The sequence below is a fragment of the Mustela putorius genome, unplaced genomic scaffold (assembly GCF_011764305.1).
Source record: "Mustela putorius furo isolate JIRA1106 unplaced genomic scaffold, ASM1176430v1.1 tig00003962_pilon_pilon_pilon, whole genome shotgun sequence".
Classification (NCBI taxonomy): Eukaryota; Metazoa; Chordata; class Mammalia; order Carnivora; family Mustelidae; genus Mustela; species Mustela putorius.
In genome coordinates this window covers 15,348,488-15,370,931 of record NW_025422106.1, presented here as the reverse complement: position 1 = coordinate 15,370,931, position 22,444 = coordinate 15,348,488, and the positions used below count along the sequence as shown (strand labels likewise).

Here is a 22,444-nt window from a genome sequence, read left to right as displayed (position 1 = left end):
GGCTGTCAGTAGAGCATGTGACTCTTAATCTCAGGGTCATGAGTTCAAGCCCTATGTTGGGTATAGAGATTTCTTAAAAAATAAAGAAAGAAAAATTTAAGGGTGCCTGGCTGGCTCAGTCAGTAGAGCATGCGACTCTTGATCTTGGGGTTGTGAGTTTCAGCCCCATGCTAGGCATAGAGATTACTTAAAGTTTTTTTTTAAAATCTAAAAAAAAACCTTACTTGTGCCAACTGGAAACACAGCAGTAATGTATTAAACAAAAAAGGACAGGTTTAAAATGGTATGGAGAATATGATGTGATTTGTGAAACGTGTCTTTACAGTGTCTATAAAGAGATTCATCCAAGTATTAACAGTGGTTATCTTTGGAAGGTGGGGTTAGGGATCCCTTCTTTCTTGTTTTTTCGTTTATTCTTTACACCTTCCAGCATTTCCTAAAACTTGTTGTAATGAGAATGTCCTTTAATGATCAAAAAACAAAGTGTGGTAACTTAATGAGAATAAATTTGCAATAAAAATCTTGCTGGCTTGTCACTTCCCAGAGGACTAATTGGCACTCCTTAGAAATTGTTTTATCAAGTTGAATCTGTGGCTGAGTCTATGGTGGTGACAGGGAGAACTGTGTCTTGCTGTAAAGGGATCTGCAGGCTAAAAGTTCACATCCCAAACTCCATGTAAGAGTTCTCCCTTCCCTTCTGCTGTCTCTCCAGTCTCCCAGTTTTCGAAAATCCCCTACCAGTAAGTGAATGTGGGATTCAAAACTGTTAACTAATTAGGGAGTCAGAAAATGCTCCATCAGAGGAAACAAGTTGTCCACAAAGCAAAATACTCACTTTTTAAAAAAATTTTTAAAGATTTTATTTATTTATTTGACACAGAGAGAGAGAGATCACAAGTAGGCAAGAGGCAGGCAGAGAGAGAGGGGGAAGCAGGCTCCCTGCTAAGCAGAGAGCCTGATGTAAGGCTCGATCCCAGGACCTTGGGATCATGACCCAAGCTGAAGGGAGAGGCTTTAACCCACTGAGCCACCCAGGTGCCCCTAAAATACACACTTTTGATTCCTTCAGTGAATTTCTGTAAAATCAGTACAAATGTTACCCAAATTACAGTCTTGCAGAAGATTTAAGAAATGTAAACTTTGCCACAGTTTTCATCTCCTGGGGAACCTCATGTTTCTGGATTAAAGGACATTCTGTGGCGGTTGAAGCTGGGAAGGGTGGAGATGAATGTAGGCATCAGTCCTAGACCAAGAGCTTCTAAGTATAGAATGTTTGTAATCATCCTCCTTAGTGGTCTTGGGAAGGAGCAAGCTCCCCCCCCCCCCATATCATGGTTAGACCCAACCACAGATGGCAGGATAAACTGGAGGCAATGTTGTGAATCCGTGTGAGGTGAAATAATATACTTATTTATCCAAATGGCACCCCCAGTGCTCTGTCCTTCCCACCTCCTGTATTTCAAAACTATCATCTTCTATGCTTTGTATCTATTTCATCTCTTACAGGCTTAGCTTGATAATAAATTGGGTCTTGGAGCAAGATATTTTCCCCTGTTGGTATAGTTTTTAGAACCACTTTTTGGGGACAGTACCTGATGGGAAAGGAAGAAGGGTACAACCCGCATTTGGTTTTTTAAACACTTTTTTTTTTAAGATTTTATTTATTTATTTGACAGCCAGAGATCGCAAGTAGACAGAGAGGCAGGCAGAGAGAGAGGAGGAAGCAGGCTCCCTGCTGAGCAGAGAGCCCGATGTGGGGCTCGATCCCAGGACCCCAGGATCATGACCTGAGCCGAAGGCAGAGGCTTAACCCACTGAGCCACCCAGGCGCCCCCCATATGTGGTTTTTACAGAGAACTAAGAAAACAGAATCAGTGACAGTTACATCTTGCCAAAATGAAATGGAATGGTTTCAAGACTCTAATACTACGAGCAGGACGAGTCTTATCCCACCTGCCAATCCCTTTTCCTAACCTGTTTCCTTCAACAACCGCTGTTTCTGCTTCTTCGCCAAACTCTCACCTGAGCAGGTCAGACTTGACTCAGAGTGTGCCTCTGTAAGAAAAATCATCCATCATCATTTTGTGTGGAATCCTTGTTCAAAATGTATGCAGCTACATATTGTGGTTTAGGGTGTAATGTCAGGCCCACTTGAAGAGTTGTGAGTTATAGGAAACCTCATATTCTATGCAGTCCCTTCTGGACTGCATAAAAGTCCAGAAGTCTGGACTTCTGGAATGCTTAGCGTCATGTTTCCCTCACCAGTGTGTGGATAGCTCCATGTAGGGCAGAGGCTAAATCATAAAGTGCTAGAACATCAGCCTGGGAAACAGGAACCCCTACCCTCAGCCTGCCGAGAGCCAGTGGGAGTGAATTCAGCTGTGAGGAGACAGAGGAGCTCGTAAACGGTGCCACACCAGTGGCTGCTTTGCTCCTTGGAGGCTGTGTGTGAACCGTTTGTCAAAGAGAGCAATAGGTCCATTCATAGTGCTCAGAGGGAAGACTTTTTGTTCTCATTAGATGGGATGCAAAGATTCCCGTTTTCCGTGATGGGTGAAGTGAATCTCAGAGGCATGTGGCTAAGACAGTAGTAGTAAGCCTGACTGCTAAGCCCAGGCTCTTCCTAAATTGGCCTGGCATAGTGTTTGATTGTAATGTCCCTGCTGAAAATAATGAGTGAATTCACAAGAACCTGCCAATATTGGTTAATAACAGGGAAAAGACAGTGCGGTATCCTTTATTCAATGTGTGAAGCAGAGAAGAGCTTTTCAGAAGTATGTCTCGTGGATGATAGTGATCCTTGCAGCTTTCCTTGGACTTGAGGAGTTGGGAGCGTCTTGTCCAACCTAGAGATTGAAAGGAAATGAGTGATAAAGAGGATGCACATGGGTATTCCTTCATGTACCAACCCCATTTAATTCCAAGTACATATCATTTTGCCTCTTTGTTATCCAGAAATTCTAGGAAAAGTTATTGTATTTACACAGAAAGTATCAGCAAGGTACACTTATTTATGCATGAGAACCTACAATTGGTTGGACCCTATAACCCAGTAGCAAAGAGCCCATCCACCCCTTGATTGACCCGTTTGCCTTGAATGGAAAAGGCGCTGGGTATGCAGGTACTGTGGATCCCCTTAGTACAGGGATTCTGTTTCATTTCTTGAATCCGACCCACACAGTCTCACTATGTTTGAAAAGAGATGGAGATCTGAGTCTCTGTGGACCAAATGTTTTTTTACTAATCCTGTTCTACTCTTTGTGTATCTAATTCCACGTCCCATCTGATTTTCTGTGTTCTTTCTAAAGGCTTAAATTATGAACATAGAATGTTCATAATGTTCATAGAATGTCCTTTACCTCTTAAAGGTAAGGAACTGGATGTATAGAAGGCTTTCAGTAAAATTTTAGTAAGGAATGAAAGATCTGGGTTTCATTTCTGTTTCTACCAGCTGTTGTTACACAACCTCTCTGAGCCTCAGTTTAAGTATCAATAAAATGTGGATACCTGCTGTAGCTACCTCCCACAGTTTTTGTGGGCTCAAACGAGGTAATGTCTATAAAGTTGCTCATTATTCTTTTTATCAATTCTTTTATGATTTGGTAGTTTCTTTTGTTGGTAGGAGGAATTCAATCAGTGTTGCTACTACATCGTTATCTCTAATTCTGGTTTTTTATTCCCCTTCAGGCCTATTTCTTCCAGTGTTCAGTAGAAATGATAAGGCAGAGTGGAGTAAAGAACTAAACATACGTCCTGTGATTAAATCATACCAATTTACATGAGCTCATTATCCAATATTAGCAGAAACCAGATTATAGAAAATAGTAACCTAGACCAGAGATGACAAATAAATTGGCATTGGATACCTGGAACAGTGTGATAAGAAATATTCTGATGCTGTGTCTAGATAGAAAGAGTGCTATGCTTCGGTTTCAAAAACTGAGATATAATTCACATATAACATTGTGTAAGTTTGTGTATAGCATGTTGACTCCATACATTTTTTTTAAAAAAGATTTTATTTATTTGAGAGAGAGAGAGAGTGAGCGAGCATGAACAAGGATGGGGGGAGGCAGAGGGAAAAGCAGATTCCCCACTGAGCAGGGAGACTGACATGGGACTGGATCCCCGAGATCAGGACCTGAGCAGACACTTAACCAACTGAGCCACCCAGGTGCCCAACTGCATTCATTTATATATTGCAATATAGTTATTATCCTAACACCTGTATCATGTCATAATAATTACCAGTTCTTTTGGTGGTAAGGACATTTAGGATTTAGTCTCTTAGCAGTTTTGAGGTCTGTAATACAGTCTTGTTGACCATAACCACTATTCTGTGTGTTGGATCTCCAGAACTCAGCTTCCCGTGTACTGTGCATTGATATGTGCAACCGACACAGAATTAAAGAGTAGGCGCATATACCATCCTGGACTGGATCATCTTTGATGATCCATTCTCATGGGTCTCATTTGAGACCCATTCTCAGTGCTCTAATGCTGCAAAAGTGGATTCCTTCTTTAATTTAATTTTATTTTTTCTAAGATTTTATTTATTTATTTGACAGAGAGAGAAAGAGAGATCACAAGTAGGCAGAGAGGCAAGCAGAGAGAGGGAGAAGCAGGCTCCCCGCTGAGCAGAAAGTCCAATGCGGGGCTCGATCCTAGGACCCTGAGACCATTACCTGAGCCAAAGGCAGAGGCTTTAGCCCACTGAGCCACCCAGGCGCCCCTAATTTTATTTTTTAAAAATATTTTATTTATTTGTCCATTTATTTTAGAGAAAGAGTGCAGCTGCAGGGAGGAGGAGCAGAGATGGAGGGAGAGAGAGAAAGAGAAAGAATCTCGGGCTGACTCGGCTGAGTGAGGAGCCCAGCGCGGGGCTCAATCTTACAACCCTGAGATCATGACCTGAGTCAAAACCAGGAGTTGGTCACTTAACCAGTAGTGCCACTGAGGTGCCCCCCTCGCTGCCTTTAATTTTGAAAGTATTGGAGGCCTCATCTTAGTGAGTGTTGCGGATGTTGTAGAGAAGGCACACTTCTGACAGGGAGACTGGATTTAAGGGATCTGCGCTGTAACAGTGGTGTTGTGTCTGTTTTAAACACCAAAGGGCAACATGAGCTTAGGACGCTTGGGGAAACCAAGGGCCAGAAGGAAAGAAGCTAGTTGGCTAACTATTCAAACTTTGCAGGGCATTGTAAGAGTTAGCCAGGGGCAAGGATGGGTACATATTCTGTGGGCTCTGAACTCTGACATTTTGACAATTTTAAGAAAAAGACAATTTTAAGAAAAAGAATATGAATTTGAAGAATACAAAATTTAATACAAGCTTCATACAAGTCCCGTGGGTCCTGAAGTTTAAACGTCATTAATTTCTTTTTTTTTTTTTTTAAAGATTTTATTTATTTATTTGACAGAGAGAGATCACAAGTAGGCATAGAGGCAGGCAGAGAGAGAGGGGGGAGGAGGAAGCAGGCTCCCCGCTGAGCAGAGAGCCCGATGCGGAACTCGATCCCAGGACCCTGAGATCATGACCTGAGCTGAAGGCAGTGGCTTAACCCACTGAGCCACCCAGGCGCCCTAAACATCATTAATTTCACAGTAAATCCACCTCTACTTAGGGTTATTTAAAAAATCTTAAAAAATAAGTTTCCTGGTCCCACTCTAGACATTTTGAATGATTATAGCTGGGTCTCAGAAATAATATATTTTCAATAAATACTCTATTATGTTAAGGCTGGGCTGATGTGAGGAAAATAAAACAGTAATACAAATACCTGACTATTTCCTGACACATAAAAGAAACACTGATAAAGAAACTTCATAATTGAAAGAGCACTTATATATGAACCTCATTTTCTCCAAGCAAATGACATAAACCATACAGAGACCACTTTCCTTCTTGGGCTGAGACTCAAGCTGGGATTCAGCTGCCCCAGGTTGCTGGCCTGCCTTCCTTTGCCTTCTCCATAACCGCTGGCCTTGGCATAGTTTTCTGGTTCCCCGGCATTGACTCTGAAGGAAAAAAGTGACTGGTGTTAATTTTAGGTAGCTGGTATGCATTTGGTTACCTTCCAAACCTCCTGTCAGATCATTTAAAGAAAAGTGTCATTTCTAAAGAAAACACTCTGTCTCATTGGATCCATCCTCTGTAGAGAATGTCCAAGTACAGCAGGGGTCAGGAACTCACATTCAGCAAGCTACACCAATGTGCCAGGTGCCTTTCACTCAGGATCTTAATTAACCTTCAAAAGCACCATAAGAGGAAAATATCATTAGTCCCATTTAACAGATGAGCCAAATCTTATTGGAAAAGTCAAGCAACTTTCTCAAAGCCACTCAGCTAGTGAATGTGAGTGGTAGTTCTATCCAAACCCCAAAGTCTGTGCTTTTTTCATTATGTGAACCTGCCTCTGGAACAGAAGAAGAAAGTTTTTATAAACATTTTTTTTTTTTTAAACTAAGCTCCATACCCAGCATGGAGCCCAATGCAGGACATGAACTCTCGACCCTGAGATCAAGACCTGAGCTGCGATCAAGAGTTAGGTGCTTAACCACCTGAGCCACCCAGGCAGCCCCAGAAGAAAGTCTTTATAGATCAAATCCAGGGACCCAATACATCCACAGACTTACAGGGCACGGGACTTCAAAAATGACAAACACTATAATGGCAACTCCACTCAACAACAGGGTGATAGCAATCAGAAATTTGGCCACAATGCTCCATTTCTGCCTCTTCTTTAGGTTCTCATCTGTGTCTAAAAGGAGAGAGAGGAGGAGAAGAAGGAGAAGAGAGAACCTGAGAGAGGGAAGAGATTGATACTCTGACTTGAAGTTCCTCTAGATCCCCAGACTAACAGGGGTCCAGCCTGAGGCAGAGACAATAGGCTGAATTTTCAATTCAGACTCAGAGTCAGGGGTGGGGTGGGCCTCATGGGCTCTGCTCTAACCTCCTTTCAGCCTCTTCCCAATGAGTCACCCTCCCTGGGATTTGGGATTGGCCATGATCAAGGAGGAGTGACTCTTGCATTGCTTTCAGGGGAGGAGGGGGATGGGTACGCAAGAAGTTCTGAACTTGTCTTTCACCAGCAGCACCCTCTCGGTCTCTCCCCTTGTGCTCAGACAGACATACTCTGTGGGATCAGAAAACCACCTTTCCTGTGCTTCGCTTGACTGTAGTGTGGAGTAGGAGGAACAAAGGTGATTTGGCATTTCTTTTGGGTCAAAAGGCAAACTTAGGGATAAATGCCTTACATGCATCTTGTTATTAGTAATCTTATATTTACATCTCTCCCATGAGAACTGGGATGTAAGCTAAACAGAATTCGAGTCCTGACCAATTTAGGGAGAGCCATTTCCTAAAAACAGTGCAGATGAAAGCATGTACTTGGTTATTGTCCTCATTGTGATGATACTTAGTGTTTAAATGTTGTCCGTCTATACACACAATGGCTAGAATCCCCGCCACACAAATATGATTCATTCTGTCCCCAAAAGTGGCCACAAGCTCATTTGTGTAAAGGAGGTAAAAGATTATTAATAGTGCAAACTACATACACTGCTGAGACCTTGTTTAGAGAAGAAATGGAATGATTTTCTGATGTAAAATCCATGTAATTTCTCAGCCTCCCAGAAAATCCTAGAAAACCCAAACTCATGTTGAGGCTAAAAGTGTTTCTTTTCCTTTCTATTCTTGTCTCACCCCTGTTTATTCTGTACCTTCTTTCAAAGGGCTAGAAAAATCATCAGTACTTGTAGTTTTCTCTCCTTCTGTATTCCCAGGAGATATGGAGGGGACGGTGGTAGAAAAAGTCTCCAGTGCAGCCCTCATCACCACATAGACCTTACATCGGGAGATCCCTGGTAAAAAAGCTATAAAACAAGAAAGAAACAATGAAAAAAACAACTGAGAAAATGTCATCCTGCCTTTGTTTTACCTGAAGAAACCCTATTTCTACCGAGCTGATATTAAACTTCTAATGTGGCCCCATTGATCTGTCCATAGGTTTAGGGAGTAGGCACAAAATATGCCAAAAGTAAATGAGGATAGAGATAATAATAAGAGATATGGATTAAATCCCCAAGGAGGCCTTGACTAATGTAGGTTCAAAGTGAAGGAGTAGACCATATCGTGTTTGTTTATCATTTTTAAGACCGTAATAATAATGACGGAGGTTGTAACACTGTTGAAAGTTTCCTTCTTTAAAAAACTTGGCTCCAAAGTCCAAGGAATAATGTGAAATACCATAATTTGCCTTAATGCTTGCTGCAGGTCTATCTAACTGAAGTCTTAAGTCAACTTCTTTGAGAGATGTTTGGGGAAAGCAAGAGAGGTGGAGGAAGGAGAGACCACCCAGCTTCATGCGCTCCTCAATTTCATTCTTTTTTTTTTTTAGAGATTGTATTTATGTATTTGACAGAGAAAGAGACAGTGGTAGAGATTGATAGAGAGAGAACACAAGCAGGGATAGTGGGGGAGGGGGAAGCAGGCTTCCCACTGAACAGGGAGCCCAATGTGGTGCTCAATCCCAGGACTGGCCTGAGCCTAAGGCAGACACTGAAGAATTGAGCCACCCAGGCGCCTTGTCAATTTCATTCTTTCAGAAAGCAAATTTTTTTTTTAAAGATTTTATTTATTTATTTGACAGACAGAGATCACAAGTAGGCAGAGAGGCAGGCAGAGAGAGAGAGAGAGGGAAGCAGGCTTCCTGCGGAGCAGGGAGCCCGATGCGGGGCTCGATCCCAGTACCCTGAGATCATGACCCAAGCCGAAGGCAGCAGCCCAAACCACTGAGCCACCCAGGCGCCCCAGAAAGCAAATTTTTAAGTAGGCTCTGCCCAGCATGGTCCCCAACATGGGGCTTCAACTCATGACCCTGAGATCAAGACTTGAGCTGAGATCAAGAGTCAGATGCTTAACTGACTCAGCCATCCAGGCAACCCAGAAAGTAAATTTTTTTTTTTTTAAAGATTTTATTTATTTATTTGACAGACAGAGATCACAAGCAGGCAGAGAGGCAGGCAGAGAGAGAGGGGAGGAAGCAGGCTCTCTGCGGAGCAGAGAGCCCGATGCGGGGCTCGATCCCAGGACCCTGGGATCATGGCCTGAGCCGAAGGCAGAGGCTTTAACCCACTGAGCCACCCAGGCGCCCCAGAAAGTAAATTTTTAAGTAGGCTCTGCCCAGCATGGTCCCCAACATGGGGCTTCAACTCATGACCCTGAGATCAAGACTTGAGCTGAGATCAAGAGTCAGATGCTTAACTGACTCAGCCATCCAGGCAACCCAGAAAGTAAATTTTTTTTTTTAAAGATTTTATTTATTTATTTGACAGACAGAGATCACAAGCAGGCAGAGAGGCAGGCAGAGAGAGAGGGGAGGAAGCAGGCTCTCTGTGGAGCAGAGAGCCCGATGCGGGGCTCGATCCCAGGACCCTGGGATCATGGCCTGAGCCGAAGGCAGAGGCTTTAACCCACTGAGCCACCCAGGCGCCCCAGAAAGTAAATTTTTTAAAAAGATTTTGTTTATTCACTTATTTGAGAGAGCGAGTGAGCATAAGCAGGGGGAGGCACAAAGGCAGGGCAGGGAGATGCTCAGCAGGGAACCTGATGTAGGACTCCATCCCAGGATGCTGGGATCATGACTCGAGCCAAAGGCAGACACCTAACATGCTGAGCCACCCAGGCGACCCCCTTTGAATATTTTATTTAAGAAAGTAAATATATATATTTTTAAATATTTTATTTATTTATTTGTCAGAGAGAGAGAGAGAGTGTGTGCGCACGCACACACAAGTAAGGGGAGTGGTAAGAAGAGGGAGACCCAGGCTCCCTGCTGACCAAGGAGCCAGATATGGGACTTGATCCCAGGACTGCAGGATCATGACCTGAGCCGGAGGCAGACACTTAACTGACTGAGCCACCCAGGTGTCCCAAGAAAGTAAATATTTGTAAATGAATATCCATTCAGTACCAGGGACTGCTTCAGTACTTTGGATATATCTGTTTGATACATTCTAGCAAGGGGACAAGGAAGGCGGAAGCAGGGTTGAGCAGGGACAAGGAGAAGCAGACAACTGTAAATACAGTAAACTTTGTTTTTTTCTTTTTAATATTTTATTTGTTTATTTGAGAGACAGAGAGAACAAGTAGGGGGAGTGCCAGGGGAGGGGGAGAAGCAGACTTGCTGCTGAGCAGGGATAGCCTGACACAGGGCTTGATCCCAGGACCCAGGGATCGTGACCTGAGCTGAAGGCAGACGCTTAACCAACTGAGTCACCCATGCGCCCCAACTTTATTTTACTTTAGAAGGGGGCAAGTGTGGGCGCCTGGGTGGCTCAGTGGTTAAGCCGCTGCCTTCTGCTCAGGTCATGATCTCAGGGTCCTGGGATCGAGTCCCGCATCGGGCTCTCTGCTCAGCAGGGAGCCTGCTTCCTCCTCTCTCTCTCTCTGCCTGCCTCTGCCTCTCTACCTACTTGTGATTTCTCTCTGTCAAATAAATAAATAAAGTCTTTAAAAAAAAAAAAAAAAGAAGGGGGCAAGTGCTACTGAAAACAAAAACAAAAACAAACTAAAACCAGAGCAAGGTTAGGGAGCAGTCTGGGGGTGTAGGTGGGCGGTGGCTGGGCAACCAGCAATGCAAGCTGGTCTCCTTGAGAAAATGAGAAGTGAGGCAAGGCTTGAAGAAGATAGGGGATTAGCTAAGCACAGGCCTGAGAAAGCAGTGATGTAGGCAGAAGGGGCAGCTCTGGTAAAGGCCCTGAGGCAGAGTGAGTCTGTCTGACATGTTACGGTTTTAGGGGAGAAGCCAGGAGGGCAATGAGACTGGAATGGAGTGAACACAAGGTAGTTGGAGATGAGGAAAGTTCTAAAGGAAACAGACCTGTATCAGGAGCCTCATAGGCTAGTTTAAGGACTTTGGTTTTTGTTCTGATTAAAATGGGGATCCAGGGATGCCTGGGTGGCTCAGTCAGTTAAGCGTCTGCCTTCAGCTCAGGTCATGATCCCAGAGTCCTGGGATCAAGTGCCACATTGGGCTCCTTGCTCAATGGGGAGCCTGCTTCTCCTTCTCCCATTCTACCTGCCTGTGTGCGCTCACTCTCTCTCTCTCTCTCGTTATGTCTCTCTCTGTCAAATAAATAAATAAAATCTTAAAAGAAAAACAAAAACGGGGATACATTGCAAGGTTTTGAGCAGAAAGAGTGATGGATGGCTTTGTTTTGAAAGGACCAGGGCACCTGGATGGCTCAGTTGTTGAGCATCTGCCTTCAGCTCAGGTCATGATCTCAGGGTCCTGGGATTGAGCCCCACATCGGGCTTGCTGCTCAGCAGGAAGCCTGCTTCTCCCTCTCACATTCCCCCTGCTTGTGTTCCCTCTCTCTCTCTTTGTCAAATAAATAAATAAAATCTTAAAAGAAAAAAAAAGATCACTGAACTGCTGTGTTAGAAACAGACTGTAGCAAGGCAAGGGTCAAAGCAGAGAAACCTGTTAGGAGGCTATTGCAGAAATCCAAATGAAAGATGCTCACGGCTCAAACCAGCTGTGGAAGTGTTGAGACACAGTTGGATTCTGGCCATAGTCTAACTAACTAACTTCACTTAGCTTGAGACTTGACCTAATCCAATTCAGACACTGATTCGTATTTTGTTGCTAATGATCTCTTAATCATTGCTTATTAAATCAAGGTCTGTAAGTCCTACTTGACTTGTCTAAATTACTTTCCCAAGTCTTAAGTCCATGTGAAATGGTACTTCTTGACTTCAGAGGCCAACGGCCACAGTACCAGGCACTGAAAGTGAAATTACAGAGGAAGAAATAGTTCCTGCCTTTAGTTTAATCAGGAAGACAGTGTTGGCAAAGATAGGCAGAGATAGAGAGCCAACAGGTTGAAAAGGAAAAACAAGGAAATTATATGAAGTAATTTCCAGTATGGTGCCAGTCAGTTCTCTGAAGTAAAAACATACGTGTTTCTGAGACAGATGAGATGGAAGATAAATCCCATTTTGGACAAGTCATAGAAGTTCTCTGTATTTTGGCTTCCTTATTTCTAAGATGTTATAATGAAGTAATTCTTGGCCTACGTATTTCACAGGGGGTAAAAAGAAGATCAGAAACAAATAAAAATGAGGAAGCAGGTGTGAAAACACTTTGCACACTGAATGATATTATGATTGAAAGAAAAGGAAAAAACCTAGTGATCCTCTAGTAGAACTGTGCCCTCGAGCCACAGGGATAATGGTATTTCAATGTGGCATGTCTTCCCACCTCCTGGGAGCCACTGTTTCAAAATCTCCTTAATAGGCTTCCTCTGTCAGTGTATTTTCAGTTCTGCCTAAACTTTGAAATTAATGTCCATCTATGTTGGCAGGTGTTTTAGGTCTCATCTGCTAGGTAACTGAGCATTAAGGTGGAGCACATCTGTAATAGAACCACTGCATTCCCAGTGACAATGGAATTACAATATTAGTTTTTTGTTGGCTAAGGATATTTGAGCAAGAATGCCCCCCTTTCAGGGGATGTACAAACTCCAAATCTATGAAATGAATAACTTAGCAGATGATGCTTTGCTTTATTACAAAATAATGTATTTTAAATAGGGAACATTAGGTACAGTATATTTGAGTGGAAATCTCCCTTGGAGATTATTCTGTACTAATACCAGCAGGTTGAAAGCTCTTATTTGAGTCGCCTTACATATTGCTGTTGAGTTTGTGCTTCCGATCTAAACCTCCCTTTATATATGTAGAAATAATGTCATCTAGTCAAATCTCTGGTTTGTAGCTGTAGAAACTGAGCACTGGAGAAATTAAGTAACTTGTCAGAGATGATAACTAATATCAGAATAAACACTCATTTGATGTTACTCCTCCTACACCCTAGTTTCATATGGGGAAATCAGTTCGCACTCATCATGGGGCATCTGGGTGGCTCAGTGGGTTAAAGCCTCTGCCTTCAGCTCAGGTCATGATCTCAGGTCCTGGGATCCAGCCCCGCATTGGGCTCTCTGCTCATCGGGGAGCCTGCTTCCTCCTCTCTCTCTGCCTGCCTCTCTACCTACTTGTGATCTGTCTGCCTGTCAAATAAATAAATAAAATCTTTAAAAAAAATCAGTTTGCACTAATCAAATTCCAAGGAGCCTAATCTATATACTAAAATGACATTTAAAAAAACTTACATAGGGGCACCTGGGTGGGTCAGTGGGTTGGGGCCTCTGCCTTTGGCTCTGGTCATGATCCCAGGGTCTTGGGATTAAGCCCCATATCAGGCTCTCTGCTCGGCGGGGGAGCCTGCTCCCCTCCCCCCGCCTGCTTCTCCACCTATTTGAGATCTCTGTCTGTCAAATAAATAAATAAAATCTTTAAAAAAACTTACATAGGAGAATGTATCCATCAAACAGATCAGGTAGGATTTTTTTTTCTTCTAGGTACCCTGTTCTAAACATATGCATTCTTTTGAAATCTAATTAGAAATTCTAGATTTAGGGGAACCTGGGTGGCTTAGTTTTTAGCTGTCTGCCTTCAGCCCAGGTCATGATCCCAGGGTCCTGGAATCAAGCCCGGAGTTGGGATTCCTGCTCAGCAAGAAGCTCGCTTCTCTCTCTCCCACTACCTCTGTTTATGTTCTCTCTCTCTGTGTCAAATAAATAAAATCTTTAAAAAAAAGAAATTCTAGATTTACATAGAATCTGAGCAATAGGAACTAGATGGTATAAACTATACCATAAGTGAAAAAGACCCAATGAATCATCTCTGTCCACCAGAAAGAAATTTGGGGATATTTATAATAGAAGATCTTTTCATTGACCTAATTCCATAAACAGTAACAAATAGTCTCCATCTGACATTTTTCTACATTCCATGTTGAACCACATCTTCTTTATTTTTTTTTTAAGATTTTATTTATTTAAATGAGAGACAGAGATCACAAGTTGGCAGAGAGGCAGGCAGAGAGAGAGAGAGAGGAGGAAGCAGGCTCCTCGCTAAACAGAGAGCCCAATGCGGGGCTTGATCCCAGGACCTTGGGATCATGACCTGAGCCAAAGGCAGAGAGAGGCTTTAGCCCTCTGAGCCACCCAGGTGCCCTTTGACCCACATCTTCTGATGACTGTTGTAGTACATTATCATCCTTCCAGTTTCAAATTCCTACTTTGCTCTGGGAACATTTTCATAAATTGTCTTCTGATTGCTTCTGGGACATCCTCTTGTGCAGACTGAGAGTGTGGTATTTTCAGAGGGCATCTCATTTATGACCTTGTGTATTTGACAATTTATTTAATTTGTATTTCTACGCTACTTGGTATCTCTCACATCCTGGTATTCAGTGTAAATTTAAATTCAGAATGGGAAGTTTCAAACTTATAAATGGAATGATATTTCAAAAGTCCATTCATAAGTTGGTTGTTTGGAATTCATCATTATTCCATAGAAATGTGTCATGAATGTTGATTAGGTCCACAAACTAGCCAACAAACATCCATTTAATCTCTTTGCACAGCTCAAGTAGTACTGGGTATTAGCTTACATTCTGCATTCAGGAACCAACCACCATGCCATGAAGGAAGGAGGAAGAAACGTGCCCATAGCAAATTTTTGAATTAGGTCAGGTTGATCTCTGGCATCCCTTCACCTCTTTAATCACCCAGTTTCCCTTGTCCCAAATTTCTAAGAACTAGTGTCCTTAATTGTCTGGACTCCTACAATGCATAGCACTATATCCAAGAAAAATCCATCCTGCACAGAGTGCTCTAGACTCCAGAGTGACTTAAATTCACTAATATTGACACCTGCCATTGGTGCTTCAAAGGGGGTGACTCCGGGGGTGTGTGTGTCATGTGTTAGGTAAATAATCTGGTTGAATTTCTTTATATTAATATTGGGTAACCAAAACCCCCACATGCTGTCAGAATTTTTTCAGTTTTTAATAAGAGTTTGTTTTTCTTCCCCACACAAATTGTTACCATATGAACTTTAGAAAGTACAATAAAGGGAACAAAAACATTCATACCATGCGAGGATATATAATTTCCTATACCACACATCCCAAGAATCTATCCACTTATTTCCCAATCTCTAAACATACTGTAGTTTTTAAAGTTTTTTTCCCCCCATTATTCTGCCTGGGAACTCCCCAGTTTCTCTAAAAGTGTCAAGTTTTATTTTATTTTTCCAGCAGTGTAGCAATAGCATCTAGGGGATTGCCTGTATATAAAGGGAAACTGCCAAAATCTGCTTGACAGAAAGAATGGGTAGGGGGAGGAAAGGAGGGTAGAACAGAGAAATTCACCTGATGTCAAGAACCATTGCCCTGGGGCGCCTGGGTGGCTCAGTGGGTTAGGCCTCTGCCTTCGGCTCAGGTCAGGATCTGAGGGTCCTGAGATCAGGCCCCACATCGGGTTCTCTGCTCAACAGGGAGACTGTGTCCTCCCCTCTCTCTGCCTGCCTCTCTGCCTACTTGTGATCTCTCTCTCTGTCAAATAAGTAAATAAAATCTTAAAAAAAAAAAAAAAGACCATTGCCCAGCCGCTTAGGGGGAACAGGCATTCCTTCCCTGGGTGGAAGGGCAAAATGGAATCACTGGGATGGAGGGTAATATAGCAGTAGCTGGCAAACCTTTGATGCAGAAGTTCTACTTCTTGGAATTTCATCAGGTTGATAACTTGCAGGTACACAGAGAAGAATGGATAAGGTCATTGCTTGCAATATTGTTTGTGTTTATAGATGATTTGAAACCGGGGCGCCTGGGTGGCTCAGTGGGTTAAGCCGCTGCCTTCGGCTCAGGTCATGATCTCAGGGTCCTGGGATCGAGTCCCGTATCGGGCTCTCTGCTCAGCGGGGAGCCTGCTTCCTCCTCTCTCTATCTCTCTGCCTACTTGTGATCTCTCTCTGTCAAATAAATAAATAAAATCTTTAAAAAAAAAAAAAAACACAGTTTGAAACCAAAATATCCATCGATATGGAACTTGTGGAATAAATTATAGTACAGGGGCACCTGGCTGGCTCAGGTGGTAGCATGGGACTCTTGTTCTTGGGGTCATGAGGTTGAACCCCATGTTGGGCTTAGAGATTCCTTAAGGAAATAAAAAAATATAGTACAGGCATATAAAAGGAGTACTGTACAATTTTTGAATAAGACAAAGTTATACATACTGATATGCAACAACCTGTACAATACATTGTTAAATGGAAAAAAGGTATAGAATGGGGTGTATGGTATGATACCATCTAGGTTTTTAGATATGTATATTCATATGTGCTCAGAGTAGGAAGGAAATTCAGCAAGTTGGTAATAGCGTTCCATAGAAAACTAGAAGATTGAGAGACTGGAGTAGGAGGGAGACCGACTTTTCACTATAAATCTGTGCTGTTTAAATATTTTACTGTCTGCATTCAAAATTAATTCAAATAACCATTATCAAAAGAAGACCCATCAGAAATGGAAATCACATGAAAATCCCAGCATTGTCAGGGTTAGAGGGCCCATAGAGATTAAAAACTGACTTTCAGGGTGCCTGGTGCCTCAGTGGGTTAAAGCCTCTGCCTTCGGCTGAGGTCATGATCCCAGGGTCCTGGGATCGAAACCTGCATTGGGCTCTCTGCTTAGCAGGGAGCCTGCTTCCTCCTCTGTCTCTCTGCCTGCCTCTCTGCCTCCTTGTGATCTCTGTCTATCAAATAAATAAACAAAATCTTAAAACAAAACAAAACAAAACTGACTTTCAGAGAAGACCCAGGTTTGCTCAAGGAGAGGATAATCCATATCCTTGAGTCCGTAGCTACTACTAAGCCCCACCCTGCTTCAAGGATGTCAACTAAAAGTCAGTGCCTATCTCCATCTCATTTTCCAGTCTCACCTTGGCCTGTGAGAAGGGATCCAGTCTGAAACTTGGTTGTGGAGGTTAAGTGACACTTTGGGGAGGCAGTGCTGTATCTGCGGGGAACAGCGATGACTCTCAGGTTCTTCAGAGTCTGCTTGACCTTTGACCCTTTCTCTGAATACACAAGGTTGACTTTGACTTTGCTCCCAGACCCAAAGCACTGCAGCGTAGCCACAGTCTGATTTTGAATGAAGGTAGACATTTTGGCTTGTGCCTGAGCCTCTGGAAGGAGAAAAGCCAGATAGAAAAATGAAGCTGGTTGTTAATCTGAATGGTACCCAGCTGAATATCTTCCATTCGTGACCCCTGTTAAAACTCCACTGCTGGGTGCCTGGGTGATTCAGTGGGTTGAGCCTCTGCCTTTGGCTCAGGTCATAATCTCAGGATCTGGTATCAAGCCCCGAATTGGGCTCTCTGCCCAGCAGGGAGCCTGCTTCCCCCTCTTCTCTCTCTGCCTGCCTCTCTGCCTACTTGTGGTCTCTGTCAAATAGATAAATAAAATCTTAAAAAACAAACTCCACTGCTGTACTTGCTTCTCTTTAGTTCACTTCTTCCTCAACATTTGGTTTTGGTCCTAAGTGTAGAAGCCCTGCCTTTCCTCCTTCCTGCCATGGGTCTCATGAAGATAGGTGTCTGCAGTAAATTCAGCCCAGGGAAAAGCTTCGAGGTTGTCTTCTCCAATGCAGAGAGGGTTACACGCTGCCTCCTTCTCTTTCTTTGCCCTCAGCTGTTTGATTGGTACAGCCATGTCTTAGTTAATAAGTATTAATTTAAAAATTGGTTTCCAGAAACCCTCTGGAGGGGATACATATCTTTAAAATCGGATATTCGAGATCTGGGATAGGAACTGGGGAAGACAGTCCTCTTTTAGGTGTAAAGATTTTCTAGAATGGCAAGGTGATTTTTCAGGCAGGGCCCATTCCCTACCTTGCGTGAGCACATCCCCGGTTCTTCTCGCATCCTTTGGGAAGAACCCAGGCAGCTGTTCCACATGGCAGCTGCTATCTCTGAGCCCTGGAAACAAAAAGAGGAAAAAGGTCAGGACTTACAATTTATTGGGTACGTTTAGAATTCCAGGTACTGGAGAAGGGGGGTGCAGAAGAATGCAGTCTTTTCTCATCAAGCTGGCAATGGGGCAGCTCAAACACTATTTAAAAAAAAAAATTTTTTTTTTAAATATATACAAGTAGGGGGGTGCCTGGGTGGCTCAGTGGGTTAAGCCGCTGCCTTCAGCTCAGGTCATGATCTCGGGGTCCTGGGATCGAGTCCCGCATCGGGCTCTCTGCTCAGCGGGAAGCCTGCTTCCCTCTCTCTCTCTCTGCCTGCCTCTCCGACTACTTGTGATTTCTCTCTGTCAAATTAATAAATAAAATCTTAAAAAATATATATATATATATATACAAGTAGGAGTTAACCTTGTACAAGGAAAACTGAGTACCAATCCATTACACTTAGGGGGGAAAAAGGTGAATGCGAGTTAAACAGAATTATAAGTTAATAAAAAGACTAATCAACCCAATCCTTCAAACGCTGCTTGTTATCTCTTTTCCTTCTTGTTCTATCTGCCTTCTTATATTAGAACTTTTGAAAATTTGTTCAGTGTAACTCTTAACAAGGTCTCTTCAGGTTTCCATGGAACCAAGGACTTAGATTATTTATGCTTTTTGGCACATAACTCACAGGATGTTGTGAGTCTTCTTCATCCATTAAATTTGTTATTGCTGCCCCTTGAGCTGTTTGGCCATAACTCTGATTAGCTAATTTTAGAGATGAACTGTTCGGACGCCTTGAAAAAGCATGTTTTAAATAAACAGTTATCAGAGAGCAGCAAATGGTGCCATTCCAGCCTACCCGCCCCCCTTACCCCTCCTTACCCAAGAGCAACCCCATCTGTTTGGATGTGCTACCTTAAAAAAGGAAGACAGCGTCTTATGAGGGTTATGAATTTGGGAGTCGTAGGTGTTGATAATACTGAAACTGTGACAGCACCCTCTGGTAAAGAAAGCCATCTAACAGTGAGAGCACTTTCAATGTTCCTTACATGAATAAGACAGAAGAATGCGTCACATTTTCTGTAGACTCTCACCATGGGGTGCACTTGGGAGGCCAGTCTGTTACGCTCAGGTCATGATCCCAGCATACTGGGACAGAGCCCCACTTCCAGGGGAGTCTGCTTCTCCCTCTCCCTCTGCTCCTCCCCCGGCTCATGCTCTTTCTCACTCTCTCAAATAAATCGTAAAAAAAAAAAAAAAAAAAAAAAAAAAAGTGTGGAAGGGGGGTAGAATTCTCATCACGGAACAGCTATCTCTGAGTTGAAATAAGTTATAATCCTACCTAGAAGCAAGAAAATTCATGGGATGACTTCTTTAAATCATCACCTGCTGAGTATTGGCTGTATCTCAATCTGGTAGAATAGTCCCCCATATCCTAGGTCTTTCTTTGGATTTCTAAGATACTAGACTATTGAAGTACTTACCTTTCTTGCTGACATCATAGGACGTAATGATTAGGCTGAAGACCAAGATGGTATCCATCTTAGCTGGAGCACATGCTCACAGCCCCTTCGTCTTCTTGCTAGGGGCTTGCACTGCCCTGGAACGAATTTTGACCCTGGGAGAGTCTGGTTCCACCCTAATTATTTTTGCCCCATTTCCTGAAGACCTAGGAATAGAGCTGATTGGGGAGAAGACCAAATGAGCTTGTTAATGATTGACTCAAAAAGTCTTCCTCCGACTTCATAGCTGGTGCCGACATAAGGAACTGTAATTACTTAGAGGTTTCCCTAGAAGGACATAAACACCCAGTGATATGCTTTACAAACACTTGTACATGGACACGTAGACATTCACATGCATGCTTGCTGACACGAGCACATAGATTTATTCACTGACATAAAGAGATGTAGAGATTGGGGCGCCTGGGTGGCTCAGTGGGTTAAGCCGCTGCCTTTGGCTCAGGTCATGATTTCAGGGTCCTGGGATTGAGTCTTGAGCATTGGGCTCTCTGCTCAGCAGGGAACCTGCTTCCCTCTCTCTCTCTGCCTGCCTCTCCGTCTACTTGTGATTTCCCTCTGTCAAATAAATAAATAAAATCTTAAAAAAAAAAAAGAGATGTAGAGATTTCTATTAAGGGAAGTGACTCAAGAATAGAGCGCGCTTGGGTGGCTCAGCTTATTAAGCATCTGCCTTTAGCTTATGATCCTAGGGTCCTGGGATTGAGTCTTGCATTGGGCTCCTTGCTCCACGAGCGTGCTTCCTCCTCTGCCTGTCACTCCCCCTAGTTGTGCTCTCTCTCTGACAAATAAATAAATAAAATCTTTATTTTTAAAATTTATTTATTTATTTATTATTTTTTTAAATTTTGTTAGAGAGAGAGAGACAGAGCACAAGCACAGGCAGACAGAGTGGCAGGCTAGAGGCAGAGGGAGAAGCAGGCTCCCTGCCGAACAAGGAGCCCGATGGGGGACTCGATCCCAGGACGCTGGGATCATGACCTGAGCCGAAGGCAGCCGCTTAACCAACTGAGCCACCCAGGCGTCCCTAAAATTTATTTTTAATTTTTTTATTTATTTACTTGACAGAAACAGAGAGGGAACAAAACTTAAAAAAAAAAAAAAAAAAGAATGGAGCAGGAAACTAGGACCGAATGAGTTAGTGGACTACACTGGAGAGAGTACAGGACTAGGAACTGATAGACTTGAGTTCCAGCATAAGCCCTGTTATTAATATCACCTCGAGAAAATTCCTTGACATCTCTGAATCTCTGTTTTCTCCTCTCTAACTGGAGAATTCTGATCATAATCTCTAGAATTTATTCACAGCTGTACATATAAACTTTAGCTTAGATGTATCTACCTAGTTTTGCAAATTTTCACACCCACGAGTAGACCACATTGCCATGGCTATTGCACTAGGTAAGTGATACTGTCTGTGATTTGGGAAGGTTTTCCTAGACAGATAACCATTGTTGAAGAGTTTTCTAACTTTTACCAGAGAGTTTACATCTAGTGTAACACTCTGTAGACTTTGTGATTGCATAACTAGACAGATCATACAGCAGAAATGAATATCTTTTTAAAAAAAATATTTTCTTTATCCATTTGACAGAGAGAGACAGCGAGGGAACACCAGCAGGGGGAGTAGGAGAGGGAGATCAGGGAGCCTGACATGGGGCTTGATGCTAGGACCTTGGGAGCATGACCCGAGTTGAAGGAAGACGCCTAAATGACTGAGTTACCCAGGTGCCCCCAGAAATGAAGATCTACGCAGATCTGCTGCTGAAGTCACGAACCTCTGCAGTCTTTCTACTCACTCTAAATTTTCTTCATTGGAGCCAACATAGGTCTGGCTATGCATAAGAAGGTCTTGGAGCCTGACACTCTGATAATGATGTGAAGGGAGCTTGACTCAAGGGATTTTTCATGAGGGAGTTCATGAGATCTGAGTCAAATTATAATTTATTTTTAGAAATTTTTTAAAAAGATTTTTATTTATTTATTTGACAGAGAGCACAAGTAGGCAGAGAGGCAGGCAGAGAGAGAGGAGCAAGCAGGCTTCCCGCTGAGCAGAGAGCCCAATGCGGGGCTTGATCCCAGGACCCTGGGATCATGACCTGAGCTGAAGACAGAGGCTTTAACCCACTGAGCCACCCAGGCGCCCCCAAATTATATTTTTAAATATTACCTTGTTTCTTGGCATTTTAATTCAGGTTGAAATCTGGCTAAATTGAATTCAGGGGAAATCTTGATGGGGAAACAGAATGGAAAGAGATGTCGCCAGAGGACAGCATGTTGCCCAAAATGTGGAAGGGCTGAGCATTCAGTCACAGTGCCTTTCACCCTTTTGCTCAAAAGTATTGTGGGCCTACTGTGGGCCAGCCGCTGTTCTAGCAGTGAGCCAGACCAAGCCTATGTTCACATGAAGTGATGGGAAGCAGACAATAAATATAACTGGAAAGAAAATAGTGCAGAGGGCTAATGATAAAACACAAATGCAAATACAAGATAATTTAAAGGTTATGGTAGTTGTGGTGGAGCAGCAAACAGGTGGTGAGGTGAAGGACATCCGGCAGAGGTTACACTTACAGTGGTCAGGACAGACTTCTCCGAGGAGGTGACATCTGAGCTAAGGAAACCAGGAGAGTGGATGGCTTAGAAGCCAATAAAGAAGAGTCTTCCTGGGAAGGAATTAGGTGGTCAAGTGCAGAGAGGTTATGTAGAATAAAGACAGTACCAGTGGGTCTGACAGGCTTGTGACAGCAGTTCCAGCGGAGTGGCGGAAGCCTGAGAGGGCTGAGAGGGAATTGAAGCTGAAGTAGTGTACATAACTTTTTCAAGGTGTTTTGCGGCGGAAAGGAACAGAGGAGCAAGGCCACTGAGTGGAGGGAGGCTAAATGCCTCAGATCTCTATTGGCCCAGGGCAACCCTCTCTTATTCCTTTATTCCCTCCTACAACTGCCTGATTCTCTTAGCAGGGCAGGTTGTTAGGGGAAAGAATAAAGGGCTTCATTGCCTTTCATGATTTTTCCTTACAATTTCCTTAACATGATTACATGACTCTCTGCTCCCTTATGA

The 22,444-nt window shown here is 43.1% G+C and overlaps 2 protein-coding genes across 7 annotated transcripts in view; one reads left to right on the top strand and one right to left on the bottom strand.

Annotated features, from left to right (window-relative positions):
- Positions 1-22,444, top strand: part of ACACA (acetyl-CoA carboxylase alpha) — a 283,911-nt gene that overhangs the window by 15,455 nt on the left and 246,012 nt on the right. The gene's annotated exons all lie outside the window — the stretch shown is intronic.
- On the bottom strand, positions 2,702-22,168 carry CUNH17orf78 (chromosome unknown C17orf78 homolog). 3 transcript variants are annotated; one of them, XM_013053610.2, is made up of 8 exons: positions 21,956-22,168; positions 19,349-19,545; positions 17,800-17,886; positions 16,849-17,094; positions 7,723-7,875; positions 6,637-6,761; positions 5,902-6,018; positions 2,702-2,846 (listed from the first exon to the last, which is right to left on the bottom strand). In XM_013053610.2, the coding sequence occupies exons 2-8, from the start codon at positions 19,404-19,406 to the stop codon at positions 2,769-2,771; spliced, it is 864 nt and encodes a 287-aa protein (XP_012909064.1). In that variant the 5' UTR covers positions 19,407-19,545; positions 21,956-22,168; the 3' UTR covers positions 2,702-2,768. The 3 variants fall into 3 exon arrangements, with proteins under 3 accessions (XP_012909064.1, XP_004747241.1, XP_004747242.1); XM_004747184.3 differs by lacking the exon at positions 2,702-2,846 and having other exon boundaries at positions 5,592-6,018; XM_004747185.3 differs by lacking the exons at positions 2,702-2,846; positions 21,956-22,168 and having other exon boundaries at positions 5,592-6,018; positions 19,349-19,548.